Source organism: Pleurodeles waltl, chromosome 3_1, assembly GCF_031143425.1.
Source record: "Pleurodeles waltl isolate 20211129_DDA chromosome 3_1, aPleWal1.hap1.20221129, whole genome shotgun sequence".
NCBI classification, from domain to species: Eukaryota; Metazoa; Chordata; class Amphibia; order Caudata; family Salamandridae; genus Pleurodeles; species Pleurodeles waltl.
Window position 1 is genome coordinate 1,908,834,977 of NC_090440.1, and position 17,174 is coordinate 1,908,852,150.

The 17,174-nt window shown below is 42.5% G+C and overlaps 1 protein-coding gene across 3 annotated transcripts in view; it reads right to left on the bottom strand.

Annotated features, from left to right (window-relative positions):
• The window catches only part of LOC138285750 (aldehyde oxidase 1-like), a 388,242-nt gene that overhangs the window by 73,957 nt on the left and 297,111 nt on the right, over window positions 1-17,174 (bottom strand). For all 3 annotated transcript variants that reach the window (XM_069226090.1, XM_069226089.1, XM_069226088.1), the window contains exons 29-30: window positions 13,038-13,112; window positions 2,721-2,773 (exon numbers count right to left, since the gene is read on the bottom strand). In XM_069226090.1, coding sequence (XP_069082191.1) covers window positions 2,721-2,773; window positions 13,038-13,112 — 128 coding nt within the window. The remainder of the gene's footprint in view (window positions 1-2,720; window positions 2,774-13,037; window positions 13,113-17,174) is intronic.

Sequence of the window (17,174 nt, forward strand, 5' to 3'; positions counted from 1 at the left end):
GTTACAACTTGGCGGGCGGCGGTTGCCGCCCTCCAAAGTTGTATTGAGGGCCATAATATTCATATGTGTCAGTGTGTGTAACAAAAACGGTATATTTTACAAATCTACAAATCAAATATATATATCTATATGTATAAAATATATATAATATATCTATAATATAGATATATATTTAATATGTATATATCAGTATATTCGTACACATTCATTGCTCTGCATTGTAAGTTCCAAGTTGACCGTATTTCCCTCTGTTTTATCTTCTCAAACTTGCGTTATCCTATTATTTTCTATTACTTTTTTCGTGCTCTGTACTAAGCAAGTCTACTCCGTTTTATTATATTCTATGATATATTATTTGTATTTATTGTTTCTATTTTTAGACAGCACTATTCTAGACTGCAATATATATCTGGCCTAGTTTATTCCATTTCTTTTTCATTGTGTTTTTTCCTTTTTTGCTCTTTACTAATTTGTGCTAGTCTATTTAGTTCTGTTTTATTTGTTTTACTCTGTAACTCAGTTCTACTTTCATGTATTTTACTCACTATTGACTGTGCTATTCTTGCCAAAACTACACAACTTAGTTCTGACTAATTATAGTCCTTTCTACTATATCTCCACTTACAATCTGCTCTTTCATATGCTAATCTGTATCATACGAATCCCCTTGTCCTATTTTATTCCTCTGTATTTTACAACACTCATATTTTTCTACTCTGTCTTCCATGTCTATTCTCTTTAACCCTTTCTGCTTTCTTATTGTTTGTTGTGTTCTACCCTTCTGTTATTCTCGTCCACGTTATTTTTCACTTTGCATAATGTGTATGCATTCTATTTCATTGCATTTATTCTATTACCTTCTACCTTACAATACACCATTTCTACTCGATTCCATTCTAAATTATATAGTATATATATATATAGTATAAATTTTATACTTAGAAAACAAAATACCATTTGCTACATTTCGGGTCCTGTTCTGTCCCTTTTCTTATCTCTTCTACTCAAACCTTTTTAATCTACACTGTTCGGCTTAATATTTTCTAAAGTCGAGTACTCTCTTCTTTTCTACTCTATGTTAGGATTCTCCACTTTTCTTGTCTGCTTAGTCAACTAAACTTTTATTTTGTATTTCTTATTTTTACTCACTGCATCTTTATTGTGCTCTGTTTTACCCATGTTTAATATGTTCTAAACTTTATTGCTTCATTCCAGTGTTTTCTATTCTAATGCATTCTTTGCTCTTTTTGCTCTTTTCTACTTCACACATATTGGATTATTCTGTTTGCCTTGATTGTACACTGCAATACTCTTTTCATTCCCACTACAAAGTGCTCTCTTCATTACAATTGTATTTTATTCTTGATACTATATTTTCCTATGCTACCTTATTTTCATATTTTATATTTTTTTAACTCTACACTCTACGTTCAGTTATTCTTCACTACTCCTTTTGTAATATGCTTTAATCTATGCTTTCTCATTTCATTCTCATTTATTTAATTATTTTCAGTTCAACACTCGTATTGTCTCATCTCTTTCCTTCTCTACTACTTTATGCCATTATTTAAATACAGCACACAAAAAATGCAGGGAGGCTACTGTTACTTTTCATCATTGGTTGCAAAAGTAAATATTTTGTCAGAGGTCACACCACAAGACAACAGCTGACTAAACATAAGAAACAGTTTGGTACCCCAAGGTTTACACCACACTGCCAAATACTTAAAAAAAAAAAAACTAATGGGAACAGTAGAAAATCTAAGGAGCCTGTTGTAGTCTTTAATGAATACAAATGGATTAAAGTCTTTAGCCGGTAAGAGACCTCTATAGGTTGACCATGTAATATAGAAACCTCTGTGTAGCTTGAAGGCAACAGGTTAATACTGCGGCAAAGTGAACTAAACCCTTTCATCCTTCCAAGGTGGACAGAATTGCAACCATTAGACTGTATGCAATGAGAACTATTTTTTGCTTGTGACACATACTATACAGTTAATGTTAGATTAGATTTCCTATTCTGTACATCCCTTTTGATCACTGGGAGGCAGACCACTAACTACACATCACTGGCAACAAGTGCAGAGAATGGAGAATGCAAAGTACATGAATAAGAAACCGGTATAGCACAGCCATTAAAAGTTAAGGCCTCAAAGCACTGCTTACCTCATTATCCTTTCTTAAATAAAAAGGGATTATGCATGATCCCTCTCTACCATACATTCTAATTACTACACTAAGTTGCATTATTAAATGAAGCACTGGCAAAGTCAACAGGTCTAGAGTTTGTTGACACCTTTTGACTTTATCAGGGCTTTTTTGTCAACTTTATCGATGGTGGATCTGCGTGACCCCCACAACTATAATATAAACAAATTGGCTGAAAGGAAAAATAGCTTTTGGTCTCAAAAGGCACACACTGTCATAGTACTTCCAGGTAATGAAGGGAACTACTTGTGTCTGGATGTGCTTCTTCTGAAAGAACAAAATGCTTTTAATCACAATGAAGTAAGACAATGGATGACCTGCTGCCCTATGCTGTACGTTGTAGCAGGAAGAAGAAATACAGTATGTGAATGACACCAAACAGTCTAATGGAGAAAGAAGTCTGGCTAAACTTCCTTATGTGCAAATATAAATAGATCCATAGCTCAGGAAAATAAAAAGGTTTGGGGTAACGCTAGACCTAAAAAAGAGGAAAAAATGGTGGTGTTCCTTACTTGAAAAATCCAGTTGCAGAAAGACTTATTTTAGAAGCAAAAGCAGCACCAATCTGAAATATAAAGCATTTTTGTACAGTAAGTTGATAGAAACATTTTGATGTTCAGGAGAGAAAAACTAACACAAGGCAGTGATGCTTCAAACAAACAAAAAATTAAAACAATGTTTTGTATGTACATATGCCCTAGGCTTTCACAGTGAGGCAAAGTGGTCGTTTATTCTCTTATCTGGGTCCTAAACTGTGGAATTCTTTGCCTGCCTCTCTTAGGTCCTACATATCTTTAGATAAGAAAATTAGTTACTTATCTGTAACTGTAATTCTCTAGTATTGGAATCTTTCATAGATTCACATGTTTGAATCCTCCCCCATCGTTGAGATGGGAGTCCCCGGTATATTATAATAGCAATGTTATGATAACTAAAGTGTATACAGGCTTAAAGCCTATCACATTAGTAGTCTATCCTTCTCTTTTTGAGGAAAAAAGACCCAAAGCAGATTTCAGCCAATTAGGCTGCCCTTCCCTCTAGAACACTCCTGTGAGAAGCTCCAGTGCCTCATATTTTCCCACAGCAGGAGTGCTGAAGAAGTTGGGGTACATAGCCTGTAACGGTGAGCCTCTCAGGGGAGGAGGGAGGTTCACATGTGAATCTATGAAGGATTCCAATACTGGAGAACTACAGTTACAAGTAAGTAAGTAGTTTTCTAACTCCAGTATTTGAACTTTCATAGATTCACATGCTTGAATCAGAGTAGCAAGCAGTAGTGAAGCACATTGTATGATGAACACTTTATTTCAATTGAAAGATGCAATTCCATGAATAGAAAAGAAAGCTTTAAATGAGTATGGAAACAAAAGAATCATTACACAGTGCTAAACAACAACCAGTTTATTGTGAAGGAAAGAAAACTTAATTATCATACAATGTGATGATCATTATACTGGGTAGGAGGAAAAAAGGTGAATAGTACAGCTCACTGTTACTGGAACAGATGCCACAGCACCGCTTGCCCCACTGCCACATCTCCTTGTGATGATTCTTCCAGGCAATAGTGCTTTGTGAAAGTGTGCATACACCTCCGGGTAGCTGCCCTGCAAAGGTCCTGTATGGGCACCTCAGTGAAGAGCGCAGCAGATGCTGCAGCAGCTCTAGTGGAGTGTGCATGCGATGTTCCACGCAGGGGCTTTCCTGCAGCTTTGTGACAAAAGTCAATAGAACCAGATAGCCATCTAGTAATTCCTTGTTTAGAAATCGGTTGTCTTTTCCTAGGGGCACTGAATGACACAAATAATTTATTTGATTTTTTAAAACTTCTCGTCCTGTCCAGATAAAACTTAAGACATCTTTTGACTTCCAGGGAATTAAGGGACCTTTCCGCTGGCATTAACGGATTTGGAAAATACAACTTTAGAATAACTGGCTGATTGATATGAAACTCCGAAGGAACTCTGGGTATAAATTTTTTATTTGTTTGCAGAATTACTACTTCGTCTTTAAACTGCAAGAAAGGGCTTTGGACCGTGAAAGCTTGAATTTCACTAACTCTTCTAGCTTAGGTCAGGGCAAGAAGAAGTGCAACCTTCCATGACAAGAATTTTAAGTCTGCACTGTGAATGGGCTCAAATGGATGTTTCAACAATTGAGACAAAACTATATTGAGCTGCCAGGATGGCGGTGGTTGTCTGACCGGCGGGAAAGAACGAAAAAAAAGTCCTTCAAGAAACTGCTTGATAAATCTTGTCAACCACAAGGATGGTGAGTTTCCTGATCACCTATAAGGCGAAATAGCAGCTAAGTGGACCCTAACTGAAGAATTTGCTAAACCTTGTCTGGCTATAAGAAGGAGATAAGGTAGCACTTACTCTGGTGGCATCATATGCAAAATCTTCTCCATTTAAGTCGATATGATTTAATGGTGCTATTAGCTGCCACTCTGGCAAGAATGACTCTACAGTCGGAAGGAATGTTCAAATGTTTGAATTCATGGTGTTCAGGAGCCAGGCAGTCAAATGAAGTGATGCTGGATCTGGGTGGAGAAGTTGACTGTCGCTCATTGTTAACAGGTGAGATATCACTGGCAGAGGTATGCTGAGGCTCTCTGACAGGAGAAGTAACTCCGTAAACCAATGCTTACGAGGCCATGCTGGGGCTACCAGAAGAATCTTGCAGTTCTCGTTCTTGATTTTGGCCAGGACTCTCGGAATGAGGGGAATGGGAGGAAAAGCGTAAGCATAAATCCTTGACCAGGCTTTTGAAAACGCATTCCCCCAAGAGCCTGGATGGTGATAGTGACTTGCATAAAATAGGCATTTTGCATTCTGGGGAGTGGCAAAAAGATCGAGGTTTGGTTTGCCCCACTAAGAGAAAATGTGATCCAGCACATTTTGATTTAGCTCCCATTCGTGATTGGATGTTTTCTGCCTGCTGAGAGAATCCGCAATAACGTTCAGAGTGCCTGGTACGTGTTCTGCTCGAAGATGCACTCCCTGTTGGATGGACCAGTTCCAGATACGTTGAGATTCTCGAGATGAGAGCAGAGATCTGGTTCCTCCCTGTTTGCTGAGATAGTGCATCGTTGTGGTGTTGTCTGTACGTATGAATTTTTTATCTTTGGTAAAAAGGCTCGAAGCGCTAAGTGAACTGCTTTCAGTTTGAGATAATTGATATGGTAGACTTTCTGATGAGAATCCCTCTTGCCTTTAACTGTTAACTCCTGAAGGAAGGCTCCCCAACATTCCAGGGACGCATCTGTTGTGATCACCCATGGGGCTGGCAGCAGAAGAAAAAAAAGACCTACTGATAGATGAGATGCTTGGGTCCACCAAGACAGATGGGATCTCATTGGTTTTGGAACTTTGATAACGTCGTCGAAAGATCCCTTGGACTTTATCCACTGATTGTCCAGCTGCTCTTGAAGTGGACACATTCTGAGCTGACAGAATGGTATAAGTGGGATGCAGGAAGAAATCATTCCCAGTAGGGACTTGAAGAGGCAAACTGAAACAGACCTTCTTTTTTCAACAAGACTGGCTAAAACAAATAGTTTATTCTGCCTTTTTTTTGTAGGAGCTGCCTTGGAGCTGGATGTGTCTAGAACTGCACCCAGGTAAGTCCTTATTTTCAGGGGTTGGAAAGCTGATTTGCTGTGATTGATAGTTAGGCTTAGCTTCCCAAACAGGTCTATGCAGGCTTTTGTCGCTCTTTGAGCCTATGATCTGGACCTTGCCTTGATGAGCCAGTCGTCCAGATATGGAAAGACTTGAAGTTTGTGCCTTCTGAGGAAAGCCGCTACTAGAGCCAGGCACTTCATGAAAATTCTGGGGGCCGATTTGAGGCTGAAAGGAAGTATATTGAACTGGAAATGCTCTCCGGCTACTACGAATCTGAGGAATCTTCTGTGGGATTGATGTATAGGAACATGGAAGTATGCATCCTGAAGATCTAGGGTTGCCATACAATCTCCTGGAATGAGAAGGGAAAGGATATCCTGTTACATAATCATGCGGAATGACTGCCTTTTGAGGTAAGTATTCAGGTCTCTGAGATCCAGGACTGGACGCCAATCTTTCCATTTCTTCTGGACAAGAAAGAAACATGAATAAAACCCCATTGTTTCTGTCCCTGGCTTGGGATGTCCAATCAGGCATGCGGGGGCGTCGTCGGGCGCCTTATATTTCTTATCGAGGCGGGGCAAGACAGGGGTAACAGTGATGGGATTTTGCATTACTTTAATACCCTTGCTTCATATGAAGTCTACTATGGGCATCGATCTTGCGCTTTTTTGAAAGGGCTCCTTAAAGTCATAGAGAAAGCAGTCCATCTGCTTCGTAGGCATAGGTAGTGCAAATCGCTTCTCTGCCCGTTCCAACAAACTGTGAAATCCACCAATGTCTTCTGGTGGAGTGTCTACAGGGATCGGGGAAGGGGAAGATGGTGAAGGTATCTGATAGTTATCCCATTCCTTAATATGAACTGTCAATTCCCCCTCTTCCCTGTCATTGTCGGAAGTTAACGAGTCTTGTGGTGGAACAGAAAGAGGTGTGTGTGGAAGCACATCTAATGGTAATACCCATGGTCTAACGGGTGTGTAAAGAGTTGTTACTGGTGAAGGTATAATTGTCTGCTGGTCTTCCAATTCAACTGGTGGAAATCTTTTCCTATAGTCTGCTAACATTAATTGGAGGTCTGAAATAAGTGACCCTGGCATGGGAAACATCTGTTCCTGGTACAATATTGATCATTAGGAGAATAAAAGGATTGAGGGTCATATTGGTTATTGTCTCTCAAATCATGACACTTTATATGTAGCTCAGATGGACTAAGGGCCGCTCTAAATGGCCCTTCCTCATCCGTTTCATCACCCTCTAAAAGATGAGCAGGAATTAGAGGTGAAGCTTTACTAGAGGATGTGTGCGACGACGTCAGGGATTTTAACTTTTTTGTTTTTTCTATAATATCCGCCGTCAATGGCATCGTTGACGGGCCCGTCGACGATATCGTCGATGCTGTCGTTGTTGACGGTGATGACGATTGTGAGTCTCATCGATGGAGCAGTCGTCGACAGTAAGGATGTCATTGTTGACAATGGTTTTATCGTTGGAACTGTCGATGGAGATGAGGTAACCAATATCTTTAGCGTCAACGATCTGACGGAGGAGGCCTTTGGCGACAGCATTGTAGTGTAGTTGTGTGGACATTGGAAGAAGAGCATACTGTATAAACCGTCATCGTTGTAGATGCTGTTGACAATGCTGTGCAGACAGGTTTCGTCATAGTCGTCGGCGATCTCTTCGACGATACGGTTTGACAGAAGGCTTTTTGAAAGAATGTTTAGACATTGGAGGTGGCAGAGGAGACTCAGAAGACTCTTTTTTACTATGTGCTGAGGAGACAGAACATTCTCTCCTTTCTCTGTGTGAGGATACAGCACTTTTGTGAGAAGAACTTGAAGAGCTGTGTGTCTTGTAAGAGACATGATTGGTCTTTTTAGCAGCTTTTTTGGGTTGGTCCTCCATATGACCAGTTTGAGGTGATCTGTCCCTTTTTGAGCCTGTCTGGAGGGTATAGAGGAGTCCTCACTGTCCGAACCAGAAACAGGATCTTTCTTTGTTTTCAGTTGCTGGAGCCAAATAAGGAGCCTGCACTCTCTGCCTTTAAGGGTCATGTTACAAAAGGTTCTGCATACCTTACAATCCTTAGCAGAATGTTGTGGAAAAAGGCAATATCTGCAGTCTTTGTGGTGTTCCTCAAAGTGAAGCCTCTTCTTTCCACATGTCTTGCAGGCCCTGAAGAGACTCTTCCTCTCCTTGTCAGAAAATCACAGACATTGAGTGTAAAACAGTCTAGAGAAAAGCCCTGACTAGAAACAGCAATTTCTTGAGGAGAAAAATACCAGAATAAATTCCAGAAAGATGTGACTGAGCAGAGCTCAGTGGAGACTCCCTAGCACGACGTGCAGTAGAACATCTGAGGCACTGGAGCACAGGAGTGTTCTAGAGGGAAGGGCAGCCTGATTGGCTGAAATCTGGTTTGGGTCTTTTTTCCTCAAAAAGACAAGGATAGACGTCTAATGTGATAGGCTTTAAGCCTGTTTACACTTTAGTCATCATAACATTGCTATTATAATACACTGGGGACTCCCATATCGACGACGGGGAATGATTCAAGCATGTGAATCTATGAAAGTTCCAATACTGGAGTAAGTCTAAGAAACTCCTAGAGATGTGGCTTTTCAAATTCCTCTACTTTAGTACTTTCTGTTGTACTAACGAGGGGAAACCCCTTTGGGGTAGCCATGCGCTTTATAAATTTGCATAGTAATAATAATTTGCATAATAAAATGTATCCAAGTATGGCTGTATGTTGTATTTCTATAGCGCAAACCTAGCCAAAAAGTAGCAGAGAGTTGTACAGGGCCAAAGACAAGCCAAAAGTCAACAAGTGATAGGAGGTGGATGTTGTGTGGACTGTTAATAAACTCTGATGTAGTGTTTTTACAGTGGTGCATGTACAATTCTTTCCTAAATTGGAGCAGTGTTGGGGAAGTCCTAATGGTTACTGGGATGTTATTCCAGATCCTAGATGCTAGATCTTAGATGAAAAAGAAGTATGAAAGCTGATGGTGCCATGGGTGGGGTTGTGCCCAGAACTACCAGAGGTAATGAACTTGTCTGAAAGATAAGCAGCAATGCTGGTGGTGATGACTTTGTATACGATTAACTCGTTTTGAAGATGGTGCAGGCTGACAAGGGGAGTCAATGTGTTTTATCAGGAAGGGGGTAATATTATCATATTCCTTCAGGCCTGGATAAGACATGCTGTGGCATTTGGGATGCCCTTAAGTGATGTCAGTTTGGAGTCTGGGAGTCCAGTCTGTAATTAAGAATAGTGAACTTCAGCCTCTAGAAAGACAACATATGCCTTTCTATTTCCTCTGCACCATCATGAGGGAACACTACTGTGCTATCAGTTTATCTACACAAGTGTTAGACCTGTCAGCCTTAGGGTGGTCTTCTCCCAAACTGTTTGCCTGCTTGCTCCATTTTCCTGGATTTTTGTTTCTGTTGGCCTTAGGACGCTGTGCACTTTACCACTGCTAACCAGTGCTAAGGTGATTGTTCTCACTACCCTAAACATGGTTTGATTGACATATACCTGATTGGCGTATTTAATTTACTTGTAAGTCCCATGAAGAGTGGCATACCATATACCCAGGTCCTGAAAATTAAATATTACTAGTGGGCCTGCAGCACTTATTTTGCCACCCACTTATATAGCATTCTAAAACATGTCCTAGGCTTGCTACTGGAGTCCCAATACAGCTTCCAACTGCCACGTCTACTTGGCATTTCCAACCCCTTGCCAAGCCTTAAACCTCCCTTTTATTACATATAAGTAAGGCCCTAGGTAGCCCTAGGTAGCCCATAGGGCAGGGCGCTGTGTAATTAAAAGGCAGAACATGAAATTTTAAGTTTTACATGTTCTAGCAGTGAAAAATTCCCAAATTTGTTTTTCACCGCTGTGAGGCATACCCCTCCCATAGGATACATTTGGGAGTCCATATTGCATTTAACAAGCTGTAATTTCTAAATGAGAGAAGGTAGATATCTCATGTTTGGTACCTATGTACTTGTAATGATAAATCCTCTTTAATGGTAAAGTTGAATTTATCATTACAAATTTGAAAATGCCACTTTTAGAAAGTTGCCATTTTCCTTCCCATAGCCCTCTGTCCCTGCAACCTAACTTAGGTCACATGACTGGGTGTAACTGACAGTTAATACTTTGTGAATTCTTCCCACACAGTTACACAATAGTGGGATTAGAAGAGCCTGAATGGCCGAATGGCATCAACTGGCAGTATGGAGGGCCAGAGCTGAGCACAGCACCAGTTGCACCCAAATAGGCTGTGTCCTGTATCCTCACAAAAGGTTTAACAACCCTATATTGTCAATGCAGACAGCTTGGAGCCAGGACAGGGGAAGCAGGAAACTCGCATAACTTCAAAGAGCCCTAGTAGAAATATCTCCCACCTTCTAGGAGTAGGGCACGAGGGTATAGAAATAGGGGTCTCAGACCCACTCTTCAGTTCGCTGCTGGACTGGCGGAAGGTCTCTCAGAGGGCTCCCTGCTGCTGTGACCTGCAGGGCATTCTGCCAGACTGCTTCTGTACCTGTAAGGATTGTTTTGCTGCTGGGAGCCTGCCTTGAATCTTCAGAGGCCAGCCCTGTTCTTGAGCTCTGCAGCTTCACCCGCACCCAGGACTTCCAGAAGTAACTTCAAAGGCTAGTTTGCTGGCCTCTGGTCAGAGCCACAAGAACATAAACAGCTCCCACCATCCTGAACACAGCATGGGTGAGTCCCAAACCCCAAAGAGGTTTCCATCTACTCCCGGACCCTTGGTTGTGGTGCTAAATGTGCAAGATGACCATTTTCCAAAACTGAGGACATAGACAAAATTTGGCCAAAAAGTGCTCTGCGAACCAGGAAAAGATTGGGACCAAACTGCTCGCCTATCCGCCTGAGATGCATCACTGGACGGATTGACTTTGTGGCTTCTCCCGCTTTGTGCATCTCCACAGCAGCAAATCTGTTTCAGCGTCCTTCCCCAAAGGGGTATCTGACCTCATGGAACTGTCTTCGATTACAGTCTTCTGCTTCACCCTGCTGGAGATTTTCGACTTTCATCTTGATGACTAAGTCCAAAAGTAAACATTTTCACCGCTGCTTTGCTCCACGGCTAGCTGATGCTGACATTCCCTCCTCTGACACTTCTGCAGCCTTCGCCACACTGAACTTCTACCTTTGCAACGTTAAGCGCTGATCGGGCACTATCCACTTTGTGTATCTGAACCGTGCTTCATTGCGGTAGGCCTTAAATTTGGACTTTTTCCTAGTCTAGTGCGACTAGATGTCCGCAGTTGACCCTTTTATATTTTAGGCGCTATTTTAAAACTAAAACTTTGAAAATTTGTGCCATGCTACTCAGGGTCAAGCAAAGGCTAATTTAGTGACTTTTTATAAATCACCCTGCAAGGGGCTGTGGGTGTTGTTTGCCCAGGGCGCACACCCCAGTCAACCAACAACCCAATTTCAGGCAAAGTGTAGATCAGCCCTGAAAAATAGACTATTGTACATGAAAGGAAATGAATGAAAACCTTTGATGGACCTGGCGGGACTTCCATTGGAACTCATCAGGAAGGTTGGGCTGATCTTTGGTGACAGAGATATGGAATGTCTGCTTCGAGATGGATATAGTACTTATGGGAAACCCTTGCAGTCCTATGAGAAAGAAAGGTAAAACCCTTGCTATACATGGTTTCACAGAAAATACTAAATTGATTTAATTGGAAAAATGGGAAACATGTTTTTATCATGGTCCATTCTTTTTACATTGCTTGTTTCAGGTGCATTGTGTAGATTAGATTTTGTGCACCCTATATCAGTTTTATAAATAATTAGAAACATTTCTTTACAAATCTACAACTTGTGCACCCAAGTGAATTTTCTGGGATTTTTTTTGCTCAAAGAAATAAAATATTAAACAATCTTGAATATCTTGTTTGGCCACCATCTGTAGTTTATATGTTTGACATGGGCATCTTTCAGTGGTGTTGTTTGTATCTGTGGATGACTGATAGTTAATTCTGTAAACGTTAATAATGTTTATTTGGAAGCCACAATTCAGTATATGCTTTATAAGATGTAGTGATCATGACTATATTTAAATTTTAAATATGTTTCTTAGCAGAAACAACGCTGTTTTAGCAACTGTTATCCCTTTTTATTTTCTCTTCTCATATTGTGGTTTTTGTGAATCAATTCTTTTCTCCCAAATTACAGTTTTCAGTGCCCATCATCAGGAACTGTGAACCCATTTTATCTTCTGGATTGCGTTCTAAGTTTCTTGTTTTTTCGTGAAGATGGGATAGGTCTTTTAAATTAATAAACTATGCTGTTCCTTGCCTTTTGAGTGTGTCACATTACATTCATTGCTCATTTTCCAATTACTTGGGGTGTAGTAGGCATCTGCTGACTACGTCCTGTTATCTGTTTTCTCTGGGTGATGTGATGCATTAGATGCAAGTACATTCTAGCATTAGTGGTGAATGCCGGGTGACAGCTTGTAGCTTCTGCAGATTTCTTCTCAACTGTTGGTGTACAGTGTATATGGAAATTAGCTGGGTAAAGGGATCACTGTGTCAGCTTGCCAGGAAAAGCATTTTACTAACTGATTGCAACTCGTTAGTGACTGTAGAGAAGTGTGGAGATGTGTCATTTCTTAACATTACCATATAAGTTCAAGTGACAAGTCACAAATGAGAGCTAAAATGTAGAAATACAAACACAGGTTAATTATGAGGGATTTAGAAACAAAAATGGCAGACATTAAAAGTCCAATATTTGAAGCCATTTGTAGCCACCCAGTGGAAGTTGAAAAGCCACTTCAGAGATTCAAAGTCCATCATCATAACTAATCCAGAGAATGTTGTTTTTGATCGTGTTTATCAAAATGGTTGACTAGCAAGTACTAGATAAAGAACCCTCCTGAGATGCAATGAGCAATGTGGTTCTACTTAATTTTGGGAAGGACTCACACTTTTCATTCATAGCTTTTGATTAATTCACAGATGTGAGAAACAACATTTTGATCTGGCATCCCATATGCCCATAACTTGGAATAAAAAGAGACGTGATCTTCATTTCTCAGCTTTAACATTATGCTTGCCCTATCTCATCTTCATGAGGCCAAGCTCTTCTCATTAGCTACATTACCACTTACTCACTTCTTACACTCACCTTCATTTACTACTTACCCACTCTTCCCACTTGCCCGTGGGGTTGCTACTAATGACAGGTTGAAGACGTTCAAGGAGGGTTTCACAGGCTGACTGAGGGAAGAGAATGGTTGAGATATTTCAGGAAACACTTTTGTTACACCAAATACATCTACATACTTGGTTAAATGACAACAGCCCATTTTATAAAGTGTGGATTCATGAGGTCTACCTATTCAGTATGCTCTGCAATGAGATTAATACTGGACTTGGGTGACCAGACTACTGGTTGCCAGTGCAAGGGAGATATCAATTCAAGGTTCTAGCTCTGGCTCCCTAAAGCCCTCTAGAGCAGGTCCTTCTTATATAGGTCAGAACATACAACCTTCCATATGACTAACAGGTTTCTAAGATGTTTCAAAATTGATCGAACCACCCCATCTCTAAACTACTAATCCTCTAATAATGGTCAGGGATGTGAAATATCAGTAATCCTTCTCTGGAAGCTGACTCCCCTAATAGAATAGAGACATAAGTGACTTACTGTCATTCAGAAAACAGATGGAAACCTGGAAACGTTGACATAATACACTTTGCATCTTTTTGCTTACACTATCTGGTTTGGCTCTTTGAGACCAGTTCTATGTCCTCCATATAAGTACCCTCAATAAGTAAATATATAAAACATATGATCCACTAGATCTCTCAGTTCTTTCCGTGATGCCTTCACCCAGCAAACCCATTTTTTAACCCTTCCGCTGGTGTGCTCTGCCACAAAGCATTGTCTGACGATTTACTTAGTCACAATGTCCTGATTGACTGTATAGCCCCACTCAGGATTCTTGATTGTTTGCAGTCATATGTAATGTCTTCAGGTCTTATGTCAATGCCACTCAGTCTAACCTATTTGCAATTATATGATGTGAAGAGTTTAACAACATTTCCAGTTATATATCCTTTATTGGGGTGCCTATTGATCTTGCTTGTGATTATCTGTGTATGTGCATGCACACCATTCTCCTTTTCATATTTATATATGTCATAATGAACATCAATATTTTGTGGTGCCTGGACATTCTGTGTCTGAATGTGTACCTCTGTCCATGCACATCAACAACTAGTAATGACTGTCAGTCCTGATAAGTGAGTACTCACCTCTGATGTTTTTTCAGCCATCACATATCTGTTTGTGAGTGTCTCACAGTCTGCTTCTTTGTCCTTAGACCAGGAAAGGTCTTTGAGTCACATTTTTATTTGCACCTACCCTACACTGCATGGGGTATCCATTTTGTCAAAGGGCTGGGAGATACACTAATATCTGCTGCACCAAACCTTGCCATACCCTGTTCTTTTATTGGTCTGACTCACTCCTGTATAGTCAGACAGGCTATGAAAAGAGGGATGTTTGGATAAAAAAACATCCTGATGCTCATAATAACACATACTGATTGCTACTGCATCTGCTGCTATTGTGTTTCCCGTACTATGCTCTAGTAGATTTTAAAACAATTGGAAAACAACATTGCACAGTATCCCTTTTTTCTAGAATTCATGTTGGCATACAGTTGGGCCAATTAAATGGAACAACCACTGTGTAGTGTATGAGCCCATGAGACCTCTTAGGACACTATTCCTTACTTCTGAAAAGAGAAAAGGAGCAATCTGCCTTAAAACTGTTATAATGTGTATGATTTTATAGCAACACAGATATGATTGGCTGGTCTGCGGATAGGGGAGGGAGGCTGGAATACCTTAGAGACATATCCAGGTGCATGGTCATGCAATGCTTTTTTGACCGTGGCATAGTTTTAAACTGCGATCATTTTTGATCCAGAGCCAGTGTCGTGTTTTGAGGACAGGTGAAATGTGGTCATGATGGTACCGGTTTGAGCACATATAGGGGGTCATTACAACATTGGCGGTAAAAGCCGCTTACCGCCGTGCAGAAGACCGCCAATACACCGCCGCGGCCACGGAATTCCGCCACAGCTATTATGACCCACATCTCGGGATCCGCCAAAATTCAGACACCCACACAAGTCCGCCACACCAAAGGTCAGTGATAAACTGGCGAAAACAAAACTTCCACTGTCACGCCAACAGAAACACGCCCATGCTATTACGACACACGAATCCACGCGGCAGTCTTTCAACCGCGGTATTCAATTGGCGGTACACACCGCCGTGCTCAAAATACACACACATCTCCAAATCACCGCCACATTGGACAATTCGAAATACACACACCTGATACACATACACACACCATTCCCACACAATCACTACTATATAAAACACACACCCACATCACCCACAAACCCCTACGACCAAAAATTATAGACGAAGGCGAGAAAGAGAGCACAGCATCGACAACCCCACCACACAGAGGCACACAATACCATCACCCACACAACATCCACGCACAAAACACCACACACCACTACACATCACCACACTCATCACCACATACACCACCCCACACATCACGTACACCACCCCATGGCACACCAAAGACACCCCAGGTTTTCAAAGGAGGAGCTCGGGGTCATGGTGGAGGAAATCGTACGGTAGAGCCACAGCTATTTGGATCACAGGTGCAGCACACCACCATTGCAAGGAAGATGGAGCTATGGCGAAGAATAGTCGACAGGGTCAACGCAGTGGGACAGCACCCAAGAAATCGGGAGGACATCAGGAAGAGGTGGATCGACCTACGTGGGAAGGTGCGTTCCGTGGTCTCCAGGCACAACATTGCGGTTCAGCGGACTGGCGGTGGGCCCCCATCTCCTCCCCCACAACTAACAACATGGGAGGAGCAGGTCTTGACCATTATGCATCCAGAGGGCCTCGGAGGAGTCGGTGGAGGAATGGACACTGGTAAGTCAAATCTTAACTATCATATCCCCCACCCTACCTGCATGCTATCACACACCCCCACCCTCACCCCCTCCCCTATCACTCCAACTCCTCACTAATGTACTAATACCACAAACCACCCATCCCAACACCAAGCCCTGCATGACACAACAAAGCATGGACAATCATCACTAAAGCATGCCCACTGCACATACCCATAACACCCCCTAACCATCATCACACAAGCCCCCACACAGGGGGTACACGGTCACGCACCCATTGCACACCATGACACACACAGATGTAATAATCATGCTTTTACACCCCTGCAGGACCACTACCTAACGTCACCAGACAGGAGGGTCCAGACATCGCTACCCCACCCACAGAAGAGGCCCACAGTGATGACAGCAGCTCTGGCCAACTGGATCCAGATGACCAGCTCCGACCATCGTGGGCCTCGGGACAGTCAGGTCCCCTCGCACAGGCACAGCCCAACACTGACCTTCCGCCCTCTGGAAACACCATTACAGCACCCACCCAGCTGGCCCATACCTCTGTCCCCAGGACACGTCAATCAGCTGTGTGTCCACCACTACAGGGAACCCAGGATAACCCACCACCCCAACAACAACAGGGACCTGGGGGCAGTGGTAGTGGGCACACGGTCCAGGGGACGGAGGCCCAGGAACACAGGGGAACTGGGAGGGCTGCTGTGCGACAGGGGGCGGACAGGCCAAGGGAACCCACTCTCCACAAGGCCCTCTCCTCCATCATGGGAGCATACCACCACTCCCAGGAGACGATGGCTACGGTCCTGGCCAAGTTTCAGGAGACCCAGCACCTGCAGGAGGAACAGTATTTGGGCTTCAGGGAAGAACTCCGAACCATCAGCTCCGCCCTGGGCACCATCGTAGGGGTGCTGAAGGACATACAGAACACCATGAGGGACACCGTGGCACTCCAAGGGGCCCCTGACACTAGCCTGGACGATGAACTGCCCACCACCTCCGCCGGCGCTAGTGGACAGGACGCCCCGCCACAGGACCACTACACCAGCACCCCACCCCCTGCAGACGGAGAACCACCCGCAAGCGGTCCCTGAGATCCAGGAACAGGACAGAGCATGATGGCAAGACCCCCACCAAGAAATGAGACCATCCTGATTGTCATCCCACTGTCCCACTTTGTAACCCTGTCCATATTGGAACTGCCCCAGCTCCACTTCCTATGCCCATATGGGCAATGCACCTGTGAGACTAATAGACTGGACTCTGCCATGGACATTCCTTCACCATCACCCCTCACCATTTTACCACC